Raw genomic sequence first — 15427 nt, 5'->3', positions numbered from 1 at the left:
TTACATTACAGATCTTGCTGTTGGTGCATGGAAGCCTGTTTAATAGAAGAAGGGAGCTGGCAATCGTATGTCTTAGAGAGTTATGGTTAGTGCATTATTAAAATTTCATTCCTCCAGATCAGTGTAAATGAACCATTTGGAAATGTTTTCACTTTTATAAATGCAGCACAGTCTCTTGTGATGGCACCCATTCCTCTAGTGAGGTTAGAAAGGGTGGTTTTTAATGGAGTGCCACACATTGTTTAATGGAAATCAATAGGAGATATTGACTACTCCTGAGTGGTGTTTCTGTTTTTACTTTTTCCAGTGTTGAATCAGTTCAGCTCCATGCCTCTTATGGAAATGAAAGTGTCCGGGGGGCTTGATACTGAGAGAGTACAGGTGTGGCAGACAATGCTGAGTACCTTCTCCCCCCCGCCTCTGTGGCTGATCACCAGCCACTCGCTGGGGGCGAGGAGCTGGGGGGAGGAAGGGGGGGGGGGGTTAGTAGGACAGTACCAGGGTCTCCATTTCACTGTTTCTGCCAAATAAATATTGAATCGAACATGGAACTCTTTACTCAATGATTTTGTGTGGATATGTAGAATAGATCATCTTTAGTTGTATTATCTGTGTGTGTGTGTGTGTGTGTGTGTACTGTATGCATACATTTAGAATATGATAAATGCATTATATTCTGTTTTTTCTGAGTGTGTGTGTGTGTATACTGTGTATATATATTGATGGATATGTTACGTTGTGTATTTCTAATGTGCATTTGTTTTTAATGCATCTTGGAATATATAAATCTATTTTAATTCAGGTGCTGACATGAATGTGCCCGTTCTTATCTGCGTGATAAATGAACAGCCCCTTGATATATATCACCCTGCAACAAGTCATCATTTTCCTCATTTTCTCATCATAGCACAGTCAGGTGTGGGTCCTGAGATATTTCACTTTCAAATATCAATATTTCTTCAGATGTAGGGTTTCATTTAAGCAATAGATTTTTGAGATGCAAGACAGCGTATGATCTTTGTCATCAGAATAAATTAAGAGCTTTCTATATCATATGAGAGGCAGTCAACAGCGTATTATATTCCGTATTTAAAGATGAATGAAAAGGCTTGTGTATTGCACTTTCAGGACTGCTTTCTGACTTTAAAAGCCCGACACGCATTAGCATTCTCTTCCTGGTTTTAGTATTTAAAATGCCCCCAAAACGCCCACGTCCCCTCCCCCTCCCCTTCCGCCTCATGTGGTCAGCTCTCTGTGTTCAGCTCTCTGTGTTAACATGGCCAGCTCTCTGTGTTAACATGGTCAGCTCTCTATGTTCGGCTCTCTGTGTTAACATGGTCAGCTCTCTGTGTTAACATGGTCAGCCCTCTGTGTTCAGCTCTCTGTGTTAACATGGACAGCTCTGTGTTAACATGGTCAGCTCTCTGTGTTCAGCTCTCTCTGTTAACATGGTCAGCTCTCTGTGTTCAGCTCTCTCTGTTAACATGGACAGCTCTCTGTTAACATGGTCAGCTCTTTGTCTTCAGCTCTCTGTGTTAACGTGGTCAACTCTCATGGTCAGCTCTCTGTGTTCAGCTCTCTGTGTTGAGCTCTCTATGTTAACACGGACAGCTCTCTGTGTTCTGCTCTCTGTGTTAACATGGCCAGCTCTCTGTGTTGAGCTCTCTATATTAACACGGACAGCTCTCTATGTTCTGCTCTCTGTGTAAACATGGCCAGCTCTCTGTGTTAACATGGACTGTGCTGAAATTGTAGAGAATACAGTAGTGAAGGAGAGGGAGAGGGATCGAGGAGCAAAATAACCGGTAAATAACAAACTAATTTGGAACATCAATGCGGTTCTCAAAAGGTGTCCAATGGCTTTTGGCTTGGTCCTAAAATATGCTTAACCAAAATACCTATTGGGCGACACGGTTGGTGCAGTGGGTAGCACTGCCGCCTCACAGCAAGGAGGTCCTGGGTTCGAATCCCCGTTGGCCGGGGCCTCTCTGTGTGGAGTTTGTATGTTCTCCCTGTGTCTGAGTGGGTTTCCTACAGGTACTCCGGTTTCCTCCCACAGTCCAAAGACATGCAGGTTAGGCTGATTGGAGAGTCTAAATTGCCTGTAGGTATGAGTGTGTGAGTGAATGGTGTGTGTGCCCTGCGATGGACTGGCGACCTGTCCAGGGTGTATTCCTGCCTTTCGCCCAATGTATGCTGGGATAGGCTCCAGCCCCCCTGCGACCCTGGTCAGGATAAGCGGGTTAGGATAATGAATGTATGAATGAAAATACCTATTTTTCTTCTTGAATCGCTATAGAACACAAAGCTCGATGTTGTGAAAAGATAAGGAATACAAAAAATATGCATGTGGGCCTTTAATGCACTCCTGTCAAGACTCAATTTGGGTTTCCATACAAACACTTGTATCACTTAACATTGAATATGAACCATTATTAATATTTATTTCTCATTGGATAAGCTACAGGGTGTGCAGCACCAACCCTCTTTCCTGAAAAAATCCGCTCATTCCTGTGGAGACTATTACTACGGCACAATATGTGACTGGCTTCAGCTGTCAAAATAATCAGGTTTTACTTTTTTATTTTTGATTCAGTGAAGAAACAGAATGTTCACCCTGGGTAATGAAACTTAAGTTGAGGTAATAAGAGACTTAAACTGAGGTTGCATACCCTTATTAACTCCAGAAATAATTAATTAATTATTTTTTTTAAATGTTTCAACACATGGCTTCCTCCCTAACGGCGGACGTAAAGCAACCTGCTCTTTTGTGGAGAAACATCTGGCTCCACCATTTTACCTCCTAACTCCTAAAATCATGTACAGTAGCATGGAATACTCACAGCAATAAACAAATGCTACATTCAGTCTATATATATATATATATATACACACATATTTTTTATGTGGTTTGAATTTGAGAGCTCTAACTTTCTTACATTTTCAGTATTTATCTGTTTACAAGTTGGGCATACCTCGGAGGATGCCATGCATAGCCTGACGGGGTCAGGCTGAACTCTCCTCGCCTGGGAACATCTCCCTGCGTTTCTTAGTCAACATCAATATCTCTGAATCAGAGAACTGAGACACCACAAGAGACCCTGGACCTCTTCAGTGTGAAATAAGCCTGTTAGACCGGATGAGCTTGCTGCCTCCTCTCTGTCTCACATTTATATTTGAGTCATTTAGCAGATCCACAACCACTTACATGTGCATAAGTTCCTCAAGAAGTGAAAAGCATCGAATCCATGAATAGCAAAACAGGCATGTAGATCAGTCGTAAACAGAAACGATATCCGTAGTAAGGGCAGATTAGTTTTTTTCTTCCACGTGCGTTGAGTTATTTGCGGATTGACTGACGCGATGTACAGAATTGGCCGTGGCGCTGTCTCAGTAATAGCTATGACTCAGAGATGGGGCTCTGGACTTGCATACAGTAACTGTTTAGATCTTTGCTGGGCAATTCCGGGGCTGGAAGGCCAGCGCGTGTGCACAATGCCGGGCTTTGTTTTCCCCCAATTATCCTGGCTAAATGAGCTGATTAGTTGTGTACACCGACCCTGGTTCGCTGGAAGATTAGATGGAAGTACACCATTTCATCGGGAACACAGGAACAGTCTTTGGTTGTCATTCACGCACTTATCAAGACATGGAGCAACAACGTCAGATGGCATCATTGTGAGGCCTAATCCTAATTAAGGCCAGAGGTTTGCATGAAACACAGAAACAGATACGCCGTTTGTTGCCCCTCCTCTGGTTTATATGCTGGGAAAATATAGGCCCTTAACCCCACATTGCTCCAGGGGGGTTCGTCCCTTGCTTAGGCTAATCAACTGTAAATCGCTTTGGATAAAAGCATCAGCTAAATAACTGTAATGTATTGTACACAAAGTGGATGGACATAGGACTAGGTGAATAGACTGAATCAGGATAATTTTATAAAGGCAGAACAAATTTACTATGTACAAATGATACAAATGAATATCTTATTGGTAATAACAAGATCTTTGTTTCTTTGTTTTATAGCCAGTCCTCCCCTTATGAAGTCTGGCTGCATGCTGTTCTGGCTACATGTTTGGAAGTTTTTCATTTGAATTCTGTTTATCGCTCACATATGTATGTGAGTTATTCCTAACAGCACAGTAATGGCTTCCAGGAAGCGGTGTTGTTTTATGCTTGGGATGATCTCGGTTTGCTGGGTTCTGGCTCCGTAGGAGGGAAATGTCTGTGAGTTTAATCGAACGCGGTGTTGTCTGCAGTCTCTCACTAGGGTCATCTCACCCAGGGGTTTGAAGCGGAGCCAGGTTTCACTCCAAACGAAAAGACGTTTGAAGCAGAGCCAGGTTTCACTCCATACAAATCCTCTCTGAAACACTGGAGAACACAATCGTATATCCACCTTGTCACGGGGAGAGTGCAGAACACAAGCCTCACAGACCTGCAGCAGCGTTTGGAAAACAGCTGTCCTCACCTGGGGGGTATTTCATGAAGCAAGCAGGGTAACCGAATTAGGATGATAGCTGCACTGAATGAAACCCAGAACTGCACTTTTTTACATTACTGTTATTTTGCTGATCCTTTTATCCAAAATGACTTACAGTTGATTAGACTAAGCAGGGGCCAATCCCCCTGGAACTATGTGGGGTTATGGGCCTTGCTCAATGGCCCAACAGTTGTGTGGATCTCATCGTGGCTACACCAGGGCTTAAACCACCAACCTTCCAGGTTCCAGTCATGTACCTTAGCTACTATACGCACATTTGGGAGGATTCCGGGTTTTACTCAGCGCAGTTGTCCAGCTAACTCTATAACCCTGCTTTGTGAAACCAGGCTTCCTGTACAATAGCCGTGTGCTTCTCTGGCGGGGGTTTGTGACAGAGTGCAAAACGATGTGCCTCACGCCTCCGGTCCGTCAAAGTCATTAGAGTCACGCAGCCTCCGCGGCCGATGGTGTTCATCAATCTGACAGGAGTATGGAAGAGGGAGCCACCTGGCTCCTAGCCTGGGGAACGTTCCGGAAGAAGATAAGTGTGGAGGCTTGGAGGCAGCGTCTCTAACTCGATAACGCCATATTCCTACCTCCCGAGCATGCTGGGAAATATTAAACAGATTTCTGGATCTGCTCCACAGACAGGGATGGGGAGGGCAGACAGTCTGGGAAACACAGAGGAGGGTTCATTAAGAGACGTTTCGGAGTTCAGAGTTTGGACGTTTATGTGGCCAAGTGCCCTCGTTAAATTGATTAAAAAAATGAATCCACAGAGCAAATCTTTGATTCCATTTATTTTTCATTTAGACAAACCAAATATATTTTGTTCACCATCATTAGGTTGAACTCATTCGTACTGAATATAGTGACACACTGCATCATCCAGGCACAGGGCATAGCTGCAGGGGCGTTGGTAAAAATATAACGCTTGGCAGCGCTGTTTCAGGGAGGGACAGGCCCCCGATGAAGGACTGCAGTAGAGCGCGTTCATACACACGCGTGTTCCTGTCTGTGTGTGATTCTCAGTTATCCACATATCCTAACACAATTACCACCGTGGGGGGTGGAGTACAGGCCTCTGCTCTTCTGCCCCCCCCCCCCCTTCTCTGCTTGGCTTCCATGGTTTGGACGGCCTGTTCCTGATTCTCCCGGACGGCCGGGGCTGTGTGCAAATGGAATTAGAGAGCAGGGAAGAGAGAGGGAGGAAGGGAGAGAGAGAAGAGAGCAGGGTTGAGAGAGATGGGCAGAACAGGGTAGAGAGACAGAGAGCAGGGCAGAGGAAGGGAGAGAGAAAGAGAGAGAACATGGTACAGGGTTCAGAAAGGGAGAGGCGAGAGAGAGCCGGATAGAGAGAGAAAATAGGGTACAGAGAGGGCGAGAAAGAATGGGAGAGAGATCCTGAGTATATGCAGTGATATCTAGAGATAAATGGAGGGAGAGAGATCCTGAGTATATGCAGTGATATCTAGAGATAAATGGAGGGAGAGAGATCCTGAGTATATGCAGTGATATCTGGAGATAAACGGAGGGAGAGAGATCCTGAGTATATGCAGTGATATCTTGAGATAAACGGGGAGAGAGAGAGAATGAACATAGGGTACAGAGACGGAAAAAGTGTGAGAGAGAGAGGGAGAGATGCTGAGTACATGCAGTGATATCTAGAGATAAACAGAGGGAGAGAGAGGGGGAGAGGGAGTGGGAGATGCTGAGTACATGCAGTGATATCTAGAGATAAACGGAGGGAGAGGGAGAGAGAGAGGGAGGGGGAGATGCTGAGTACATGCAGTGATATCTAGAGATAAACGGAGGGAAAGAGAGGGGGAGAGGGAGTGGGAGATGCTGAGTATATGCAGTGTAAATGTTTAGAGCACAGTGGCAGGACAATAGTGCTTTGTTGGCAGTGCTCCAGACCCTGTGATCTCCTTTCTTCTTCTTCTTTGTTCCTCTGTATAAAATGTGCCACACGCTCACAGCCACAACTTATCTTAGCACCTTGAGCCCAACCGTCGTGGGTGTCTATCCTTTCCCTGAGACCCCTCCCATCCCCGCGCATGCACACGCACACACACACACACACACACACACATACACACACCTGCATACGCACGCATGCACACACACACACACACACACACACACACACACCTGCATACACGCACACACACGCATGCACACACACACACACCTGCATACACACACGCACGCATGCACACACACACACACGCACACACACACACACACACACACACACACACACACCTACATACACGCACACGCACGCATGCACACACACACACACACACGCACACACATCTGCATACACATACTCGCACTTACTCTCCTTCTGCTACAGCAGAAGGCAGAATGTGGTTTTATTAGATCAGGGGTTCCAAATATTTATTTGATGTGACCCCAAATGAATGTCCACAGCACCCCAACACCCATCACACACATCTTGGTGCCGACCATACTGGAAATATACCACAACTTCTCCTGCCTCATTGCTTTATTATAGTTTGGTTCTTCTGTTAAACATGTAGCGGCCTACATTCACAGTTTGGGAACCCCTGCATTAGATATTGAGATCAACCCAACCACACCTGCAAAGCTGTACAAACCACATTACAGCCAGAGATAGAACCATACCATAATGTATCGGACAATAACAATGTAAGTAATTGACAGGTAGTCAAAAAACAACATTTAAAAAAAACATGGGTAATTTGTGTGCTTAAAGAAAAATGTTATAGTTTCAAAATCTGCTCAGCCACGCACAGCATTTAGTTTACTGTTCTACTTTTACCAAACTGTCAACTCTAAAACCTGTTCAATCAGTCCAAAAAAGGGGAACTTTTGATTTCATTGACCGTAATAATACAGAGAAACAAAGAGATGTGTTTTTCTGTGGCGGTTTCTGTTGCTGTAGTTGTGTCAGTTAAAGTTGTGTTGCTGTAGTTGTGTTAAAGGGTTAAGATGCAGGCAGTACCAGGAGTGTTGTTAAATAAGGCGGTGTGTGTTTTATGGTGATGGCTGTATCGTATGTGGGTTGTTAAATAAGGTGGTGTGTGTCTTCGTGTGGTGGTTTGTGTTGCTGTAGTTGTGTGAGTTAAAGGGTTAAGATGCAGGCGGTACCGGGAGTGTTGTTAAATAAGGCGGTGTGTGTTTTATGGCGACGGCTATATCGTACGCGGGTTGTTAAATAAGGCAGTGTGTTTTCGTGTGGCGGTTTGTGTTGCTGTAGTTGTGTGAGTTAAAGGTTTAAGATGCAGGCAGTACCGGGAGTGTTGTTAAATAAGGCGGTGTGTGTTTTATGGTGATGGCTGTATTGTACGCGGGTTTCATTGCCGTTGGCGGGTTTGTTTACGCAGGAGGGATGGTCCCTGGGCCGCCACAACACTTCAGCCTGGCACACAGTGGTTGGGGGGGGGGGGGGGGTTTGGACGCTCTGATTGGCTGTGTGGTAGCAGTGGTACACGCTGTCCTAGGCAGGTGTGTTTGCTGGGGCACACAAAACCAGCACATGAACAGGAAACGTCGGGGGGGGTGGGGTTGGTTGGAAGGGTGGCTTAAAACACCTGTGGGTACCAGCCACCTCCCCCCCCACCTTCACCCTCTCCTCCTCCCCCACTTCCTCCCCCCCACACCTCAATCTGCTGCATGATCTGAGTCAACAAAACAGAGACACCAGCTCTCACAAACCCCATCGCTAAATAACTACATTTACCTCACAAAACCTCACAGTGTCAGCACATAGATCTGACACAGAGTACTGCCACATTGACATATTAATATACTCATTTAGTATTACTAAATATATGTCAATAATAATAAGAATAATAATGTAAATTTCCTCTGGAATTATTTAACTCACATCTGCTGAACATACTTAGACTATTAATCTTTGTATCAGTTGCCTTACTAATTCTAACCCTAACCCTAAGCTTACTAACCTATCATTGTATGCATTTGCTATAGTACACAGAACTGGGATGTGGCCTCATTAATTACTGTGCTGATAGTTATATCATTTCACAACTAAATTTGTGCCTTTTCAAATGTCACTGCCATTTAGAGAGCTGAAGTATTTAAAGTGCATATTACACACAAATCTAGCCAACAATTGTTGGCTAATTGTGGAGGGTCTCATACTTTCAAGCATGTGCTAGCATATTCAAGTGTGTGCAGGAACGTGCTAGCTTAGTACTAGTTTGTGCAGAAATATGCTAGCGTGTGCAGATGTGTGTAGGAAGATGTTAGCATGTGCAGGTGTGTGTAGGAAAATGCTAGTATGTGCTGGTGTGTGTAGGAAGATGTTAGCATGTGCTAGTGTGTGCAGAAACATTCTAGCATGTGCTAGTGTGTGCAGGAACATGCTAGTGTATGTAGGGAAATGGTAGTATGTGCTAGTGTGTGCAGGTGTGCGCAGGAGCATGTTAGCCTTGTGCTAGTGTGTGTAGGAGCATGTTAGCATTGTGCTAGTGTGTGTAGGAGCATGTTAGCATTGTGCTAGTGTGTGTAGGAGCATGTTAGCATTGTGCTAGTGTGTGTAGGAGCATGTGTGACGGCGTGTCCCGTTGCGTGTGGCAGGCCTGGAAGAAGCGCTGGTTCGTGCTGCGCAGCGGCAGGATGAGCGGGGACCCTGACGTGCTGGAGTACTACAAGAGCGAGCGCTCCAAGAAGCCGCTGCGCGTCATCGACCTGCACTGCTGCGAGCAGGTGGACGCCGGCCTGGCCTTCAAGCGCCGCGAGTTCCAGGAGAGCTTCGTCTTCGACATCAGGACCGCTGAGCGCACCTTCTACCTGGTGGCCGAGACCGAGGACGACATGAACAAGTGGGTGCGCTGCATCTGCCAGCTGTGCGGCTTCAACCAATCAGAGGAGAACCACGGTACGGACCCCGCCCACCCTCTCCCTGTGACCCCCTGACCCCACCCCAGTGACCCTTGACCTCACCCACCTCTACCCCAGTGACCTCGCCCACCTGTATCTAATTTAATAATTATAATTTGTTATTTAGCTGACGCTTGTATCCAAAGTGACTTTCAGTTGATTAGACTCAGCAGGGGACAATCCTCCCTGGAGCAATGTGGGGTTAAGGGCCTTGTTCTAGGGCTTTCCGTGCCCCAGTCATGTACCTTAGCCACTTGGCTACAGGCTGCCCCAATTTCTGTGTGCTCGCAGTTTAATTTTAACCCACAGCAGAAGTAGTTATTCATTACATTTACATGACAAATGTACTGTATAGTTTTTGATCACTGAACTCATGAGAAATTAAAATAATAAGATTAAAATATTAATAAAGTTTTATTAATAAGTAATAATGAATAAGTAAAGTCAAATCATTGACAAATAATTTAGCAATTTGATTGACATGTTTTTGTATGTTTTTGTACTTTTAGATGTCTTGTGTACTTTTTCCATTTTGTGACCACTGAATTCATGAGAAGTGACAAAAATAGATTCAAAGATTTGAAAGATAGTAATGCAACAAGTAAGGAAACGGAAAAAAAACAAGTGCTTGCTTCATTTCAGTACTAAATGTTTTGACAGCTAATTTTGCAATTTTGATGCAATGTTTTGGCTTGTGATGTCCAGCCAGCCAATCATTCTGTCCTCATTTCTAATCACTTCCCTGTTTGTTGACTGCTGTTTCACATCTGGCTTCATTCATCTGAAAAACCTCTACTTCAGGTTGCTTAGTTACAAACTCCACAAACAAACACTGCTTACTTTGCCTGGAGATAAGTAAGCATGGGCAGTTTAGCCTGTTTTTGCCTTTTTTTCATGCTTATGTCCAGTCTTATTCATTCACCCATTGCTCTTAATTATTACATGTGTCGTATAATGAAGGCCCAGAATGTTTTATGAATGCCCTGCGGAAATTACCATTTTATAGCCATTTGCCTGAGAATGCTTCTTCTCTGAATGTTAGACTGTAGTACAGTGCAGTCCGTACTTACAATTTCTGTTCTTTTGCAGGCATAAGAAAGCTTTCGGTATCAGTAGTCTTAATTCTCGGCTTTTGATTGCCTTTGAAGCCTGTTATTGGTGTGTGTCGACATGAGGCACAGAGTTGTGCCAACAACAGTCAAGAAAGCCATTAGGAGGTTGAGAAATAACACTCAATAAGCCTCAAGAATATAATCAAGACTCACTAAATTTAACCTCACATTTATACTTTCATTTCAAATCCAATGTGCTGGAAGACAGAGCCAAAAGAACAGCAATTGTAGCAACTTTCCAAATACATACGGACTGCGCTGTGTCAAAGCCGTGCCCGAATGGTTTTTAAGGCAGAGGAAGGCCGGTCATAGGCAACATGATATCCGGGCTGAGAGCCCGCTCTCCTCTCGGTTATCTGAGAAAGTTCAATTGGAGGAGCGCTGCCAAGCGAGCACGCGTCGTCTGAAAGGTTTATTGATTTTCTTTTTTGTTTTGTTTCGCCGAAGAACGGGAGCGACCTCGGTCCGTCGTCTGTAGCACAACGACCACGCTTGTGTGTGGGACAGACCGTTTGTGTCTGGTGAGTTAAGAGCATAAAGACCACTTTATTTTCAGGTCTACAGCTCCCGTTATGTAGAGAACACTTTAACACAGCGCACAGTAGAAACAACTTATATTTATCTCGCCATGAGGCGGAATGCATAGGGGGTTATTTATCTGTTTTTGCCAACAACGGGTGATTATGGCTGTTTGTGTGTGTGTATGTGTGTGTATGCTTCTGTGTGTGTGTGTGTGTGTGTGTATGTGTGTGCGGTTGGGTGGGCAGTGAGGTGGGGCAGTCTATTGACAAATATTATTTAACCCTTTACGCTTTGATGGATGAGAGAAGAACCACGACTGAACTACAACATAAAGACTGAATTTGTGTGATTGTATTGGATTGTTTCACAGAAGATGAATTAGTCCTGCTTTGTGTACAGAGGAGGCACAGCTGTTAGCCGGTGGAATAAAGGCTCAGCTCAGCTCTTTCTTCTTTCGGCTTGACGGAAACCACATCTTGCAGCCGTCTTTGTTCAGCACAAGGCGGGGGAAATTGATTCATTGAAAAAGTCTTTCTTTTTAAACAAGTTAATTTTCTCTTGTTTGAACCTCCTCCAACCTGCTTTATAATTAGATTGTGCAGCATGCAATCTGGAAGTACTGCATCTATCTCTGCCAGGCCCTGTCTCCAGGCCTGGTCTGAACCGGTCAGGGCAGAGCACGTTCTGGTCTGTGTTATTATATACCCCCCTTCCACTGGACCAACTGTTGCATCATTAATAGTGATGTGGGCAATTGAACAAGGTTGCTAAGACAACTGGTAGAAGTTGTCTTAAATTCTGATCCCATATTTGCTCACAGGGCAGCTGGGTGCATTTCTACAAGGTTTGATTATCTCAATATATCGCAATATACTGTCTCATTTCAATATATGTAGATATGAGATATATTCAACAGTACGCAATCAGCTGTGAGACAGATATGCTGTTATGGAACAGCTTATCTCGATTCTGGATGCTGATTGGCTGAGACCGCGTTCTACAGTGATTGTAAATTAGATACAGTAATGGTTAATCAAACAGCCTGTTTGTAAACCATATCAGTATGTGCACAGTCTGTTACTAAATATTAGTAAAATAATAATACTATTGAGTCAACACCCCTGCAGCCATGACAGTATTCATGATACGCCACGGCCTTAATCGCGGTATTGCTTAGAAGTGATGTTGAAATGCTATCCTTGGGGACTGTTATGGAATCACCAGGCCTGGGCCTACTTTCGTCATGGGTTAACTTTTCCAAGAAGGCTTTCTGGAATGTTTTTTTAGTTAGTGTTCTAGAACTGCATTGCTGTCAGTCACCAGTCGTGATTGTGACATCAGCATTAGAATGTTCAGTTGTGAAAATTCTAAAGCATTAGAATGTTCAGTTGTGAAAATTCTGATCCAATATTTGTGATGTCACACCTTAAAGGGTTACTGTTGGATGGACATGGGGGTGTCACTGTGGAGGTCAAAGGGGAAAAGCACATGACTAAGAAGTGGCATGACCTTTAGCTGTGGGGCGGGGGAACCCAAGTCCTATTAAAATATTTACTCTGTCAATATTTATCAAATTTCCCCTTCTGTGTGTAGTTTCCTCCTACTTCTTCAGGTTTTATATGGCAGAGGATTTTTTCTTTAAAACTGGTATTCTGTCATTCCGTACCTGAGCTTGGACATGTCCTGGCTTCTCTGGGCTCTTCTCTGGGATCGGGGCCTCCCCCTTTAGGCAAATCTGTGTGAGTGACGTTTAATGGCGCTCCGGGTTCTCCGGGATCTGGAGTTCGACCGTGAGAAAGTATCCTGGAGTCTGGAGAGCAGTAATGAGGAAAACACCCACGTGTTTTTGGGCTGGGAAGCCTGCATGAGGACAGAGCCCTGGGCTGACCCGCACACTCTCACACATACACACACATACACACACACACTCTCACACACACATTCACACACACATACACACATACACACACTCTCACACACACACACACACATACACACACACACACACACTCTCACACACACATTCACACACACATACACACATACACACACTCTCACACATACACACACACACACTCTCACACACACATTCACACACACATACACACACTCTCACACACACACACACACACACACATACACACATACACACACTCTCACACACTCTCACACACACACACACACACTCTCACACACACATACACACACACTCTCACACACACATACACACATACACACTCTCTCACACACACACACTCTCACACACACATTCACACACACATACACACATACACACACTCTCACACACACACATACACACTCACACACACACACACACACACACACACACACATACACACACACAAACTCTCACACTCACATTCACACACTCACCGCACCCACCCCTCTACCCCCCCACAGGGAAGCCTTCCAGCTGCATTTACTCACACGCACAGGCACACACACTCACACCCGCACACCCACCCACACACACACACACACATTCACACTCACACAAACACTCACACAGCACACACACACACACCACTGCCACACATCCCATCCCTGGATACTTCTCACTCTAACACCAATGCCCTCCCTGTCAAAGAGATGATTGACTCTGAACTCTCTCACACACACACACAAACACACACACACACACACACACACACCTCTGTCCTCTGTCACACACCATCCCATCCACCAGAGAATGTTTGACTCCAAACTCTAACCCTGCCCCCTGACATACACACGCATACACACACATACACACGCATACACACGCATACACACGCATACACACACATGCATACACACACACACACACACACCTACATGCACACACACACACACGCGCCTATAAAAGAGTGTAAATCCTCACCCCTGCAGTGCAGACCAACCCTCTTGACTTCCCCCTGAGGTGAGTAACAGGCTCACAGAGGAGGGAGGGGCCAGGCTATCCCCTCACACCCGCCCACAGAACCCGTCACCTGGGTAACCGGAGGGGGAGAACTGGATGGAGGTGCTTCATGGTCCACGCGTCAGGGCAGAGTGTTTTGGGACAGTAGGAGAGAGGGAGGAGTGAGCCAGGTATCTGAGGAACACAGAGGTCTCTGAGCTGGGAACTGGGAGTTTAACTGCTTTCTGTCCCGTGCAGATCCGTTAATCTTTCCCCCAAAAGCACCCATTAAATCCCCCGCCCTCCCTCCCCCGATAACCCCGTCCAGCCTGGTCCGTTTTCAGCTCTTCTGCCACGTCTCCAGCTCTTCTTCACTCCGTAACCCTGGGTATGAATCACAGTTTCCTTCCTGCTGCTTCCAGTTATGTTGTATGAATACAAACCCAGGCGCACCATAATAAAACTTACTTTTCACAATTGGTTCAGGCAGTTCCGTGGAAAAAAACTAGATAACACACATTTTGCTTTTACTTATTACATTTTTCAGTCTTAGGACATTCTAATTAATGAAGTAATCCAAATTAAATATTTTTATTTTATAGCTGATTTGCCCCCCCCCCAGAAAGAGTTTCATTCCATGCACAAAACACTAAGTACTTTGTGTGGGGGGTACACACATTTCTTTCCAGGACGGTCTTTGAGTCATTGAGTTTATTTTAGTGTGTATCAAGTTGTAGTGGTCCCCCCTGGTTCTTGTGGAAAGTGTGGGTCAGCATTGGGTGGTTTTTGTAGGGGGTAATGAGGAGACCAATAATGCTGACTCAGCAGACTCTGACTGTTTGTGTGTTAAATGGAGGTATGGATTCATCAGTGCATGTCACTGACCAGACATGCCTGTCTGCACAGTCTAAATAAGGACACTAGTATAGCCAAAACGAGGCATTTCTTATGGTACATCAAAGCATCTTGATTCCCCTATCTTTCCACCTGTATCTGACTCAGTGTCTGTGTGTGTGTGTACTTTTGTATGAGTATGTGTGTGGGTGTTTGTGTGTGCGTGCGTGTGTACTATTGTTTGGGAATGTGTATGAGTCTGGGTGCTTGCGTTTTTGTTGTGTGAGTGTGTATGTTTGGGCATAGAAGTGTGTGGGCGTGTGTTTTTCCTTGTGTGTGTGTTTGTGTATGTGCGTGTGTGTGTGTGTGTGTGTGTATGTGCTTGTATGTGTATGGCTGTTTGTGTGTCTGTGTGTGTTTGTGCGTGTATGTGTATGGCTGTCTGTCTGTGTGTGTCTGAGTGTGTGTATGTATGTGTTTGTCTGTGTGTGTGTGCATGTGTTTGTGTGTGTGTGTGTGTGTATGTGTGCATGTATGTGTATGGCTGTCTGTGTGTCTTGTCTGTGTGTGTGCCTGAGTGTGTGTGTGTGTGTGTGTGTGTGTGCATGTATGTGTATGGCTGTCTGTGTGTCTTGTCTGTGTGTGTGCCTGAGTTTGTGTGTGTGTGTGTGTATGTATGTG

General features: G+C 45.0%; 1 protein-coding gene across 1 annotated transcript in view; it reads left to right on the top strand.

Annotated features, from left to right (window-relative positions):
* Nucleotides 1–15427, top strand: part of LOC133108733 (GRB2-associated-binding protein 2-like) — a 63338-nt gene that overhangs the window by 22962 nt on the left and 24949 nt on the right. The window contains exon 2 of the mRNA XM_061218439.1: nt 9077–9377. Coding sequence (XP_061074423.1) covers nt 9077–9377 — 301 coding nt within the window. The remainder of the gene's footprint in view (nt 1–9076; nt 9378–15427) is intronic.

Source organism: Conger conger, chromosome 13 (assembly GCF_963514075.1).
Source record: "Conger conger chromosome 13, fConCon1.1, whole genome shotgun sequence".
NCBI classification, from domain to species: Eukaryota; Metazoa; Chordata; class Actinopteri; order Anguilliformes; family Congridae; genus Conger; species Conger conger.
Note: the sequence above shows the minus strand (reverse complement) of the source record. Positions and strands in the feature narration are given on the sequence as shown.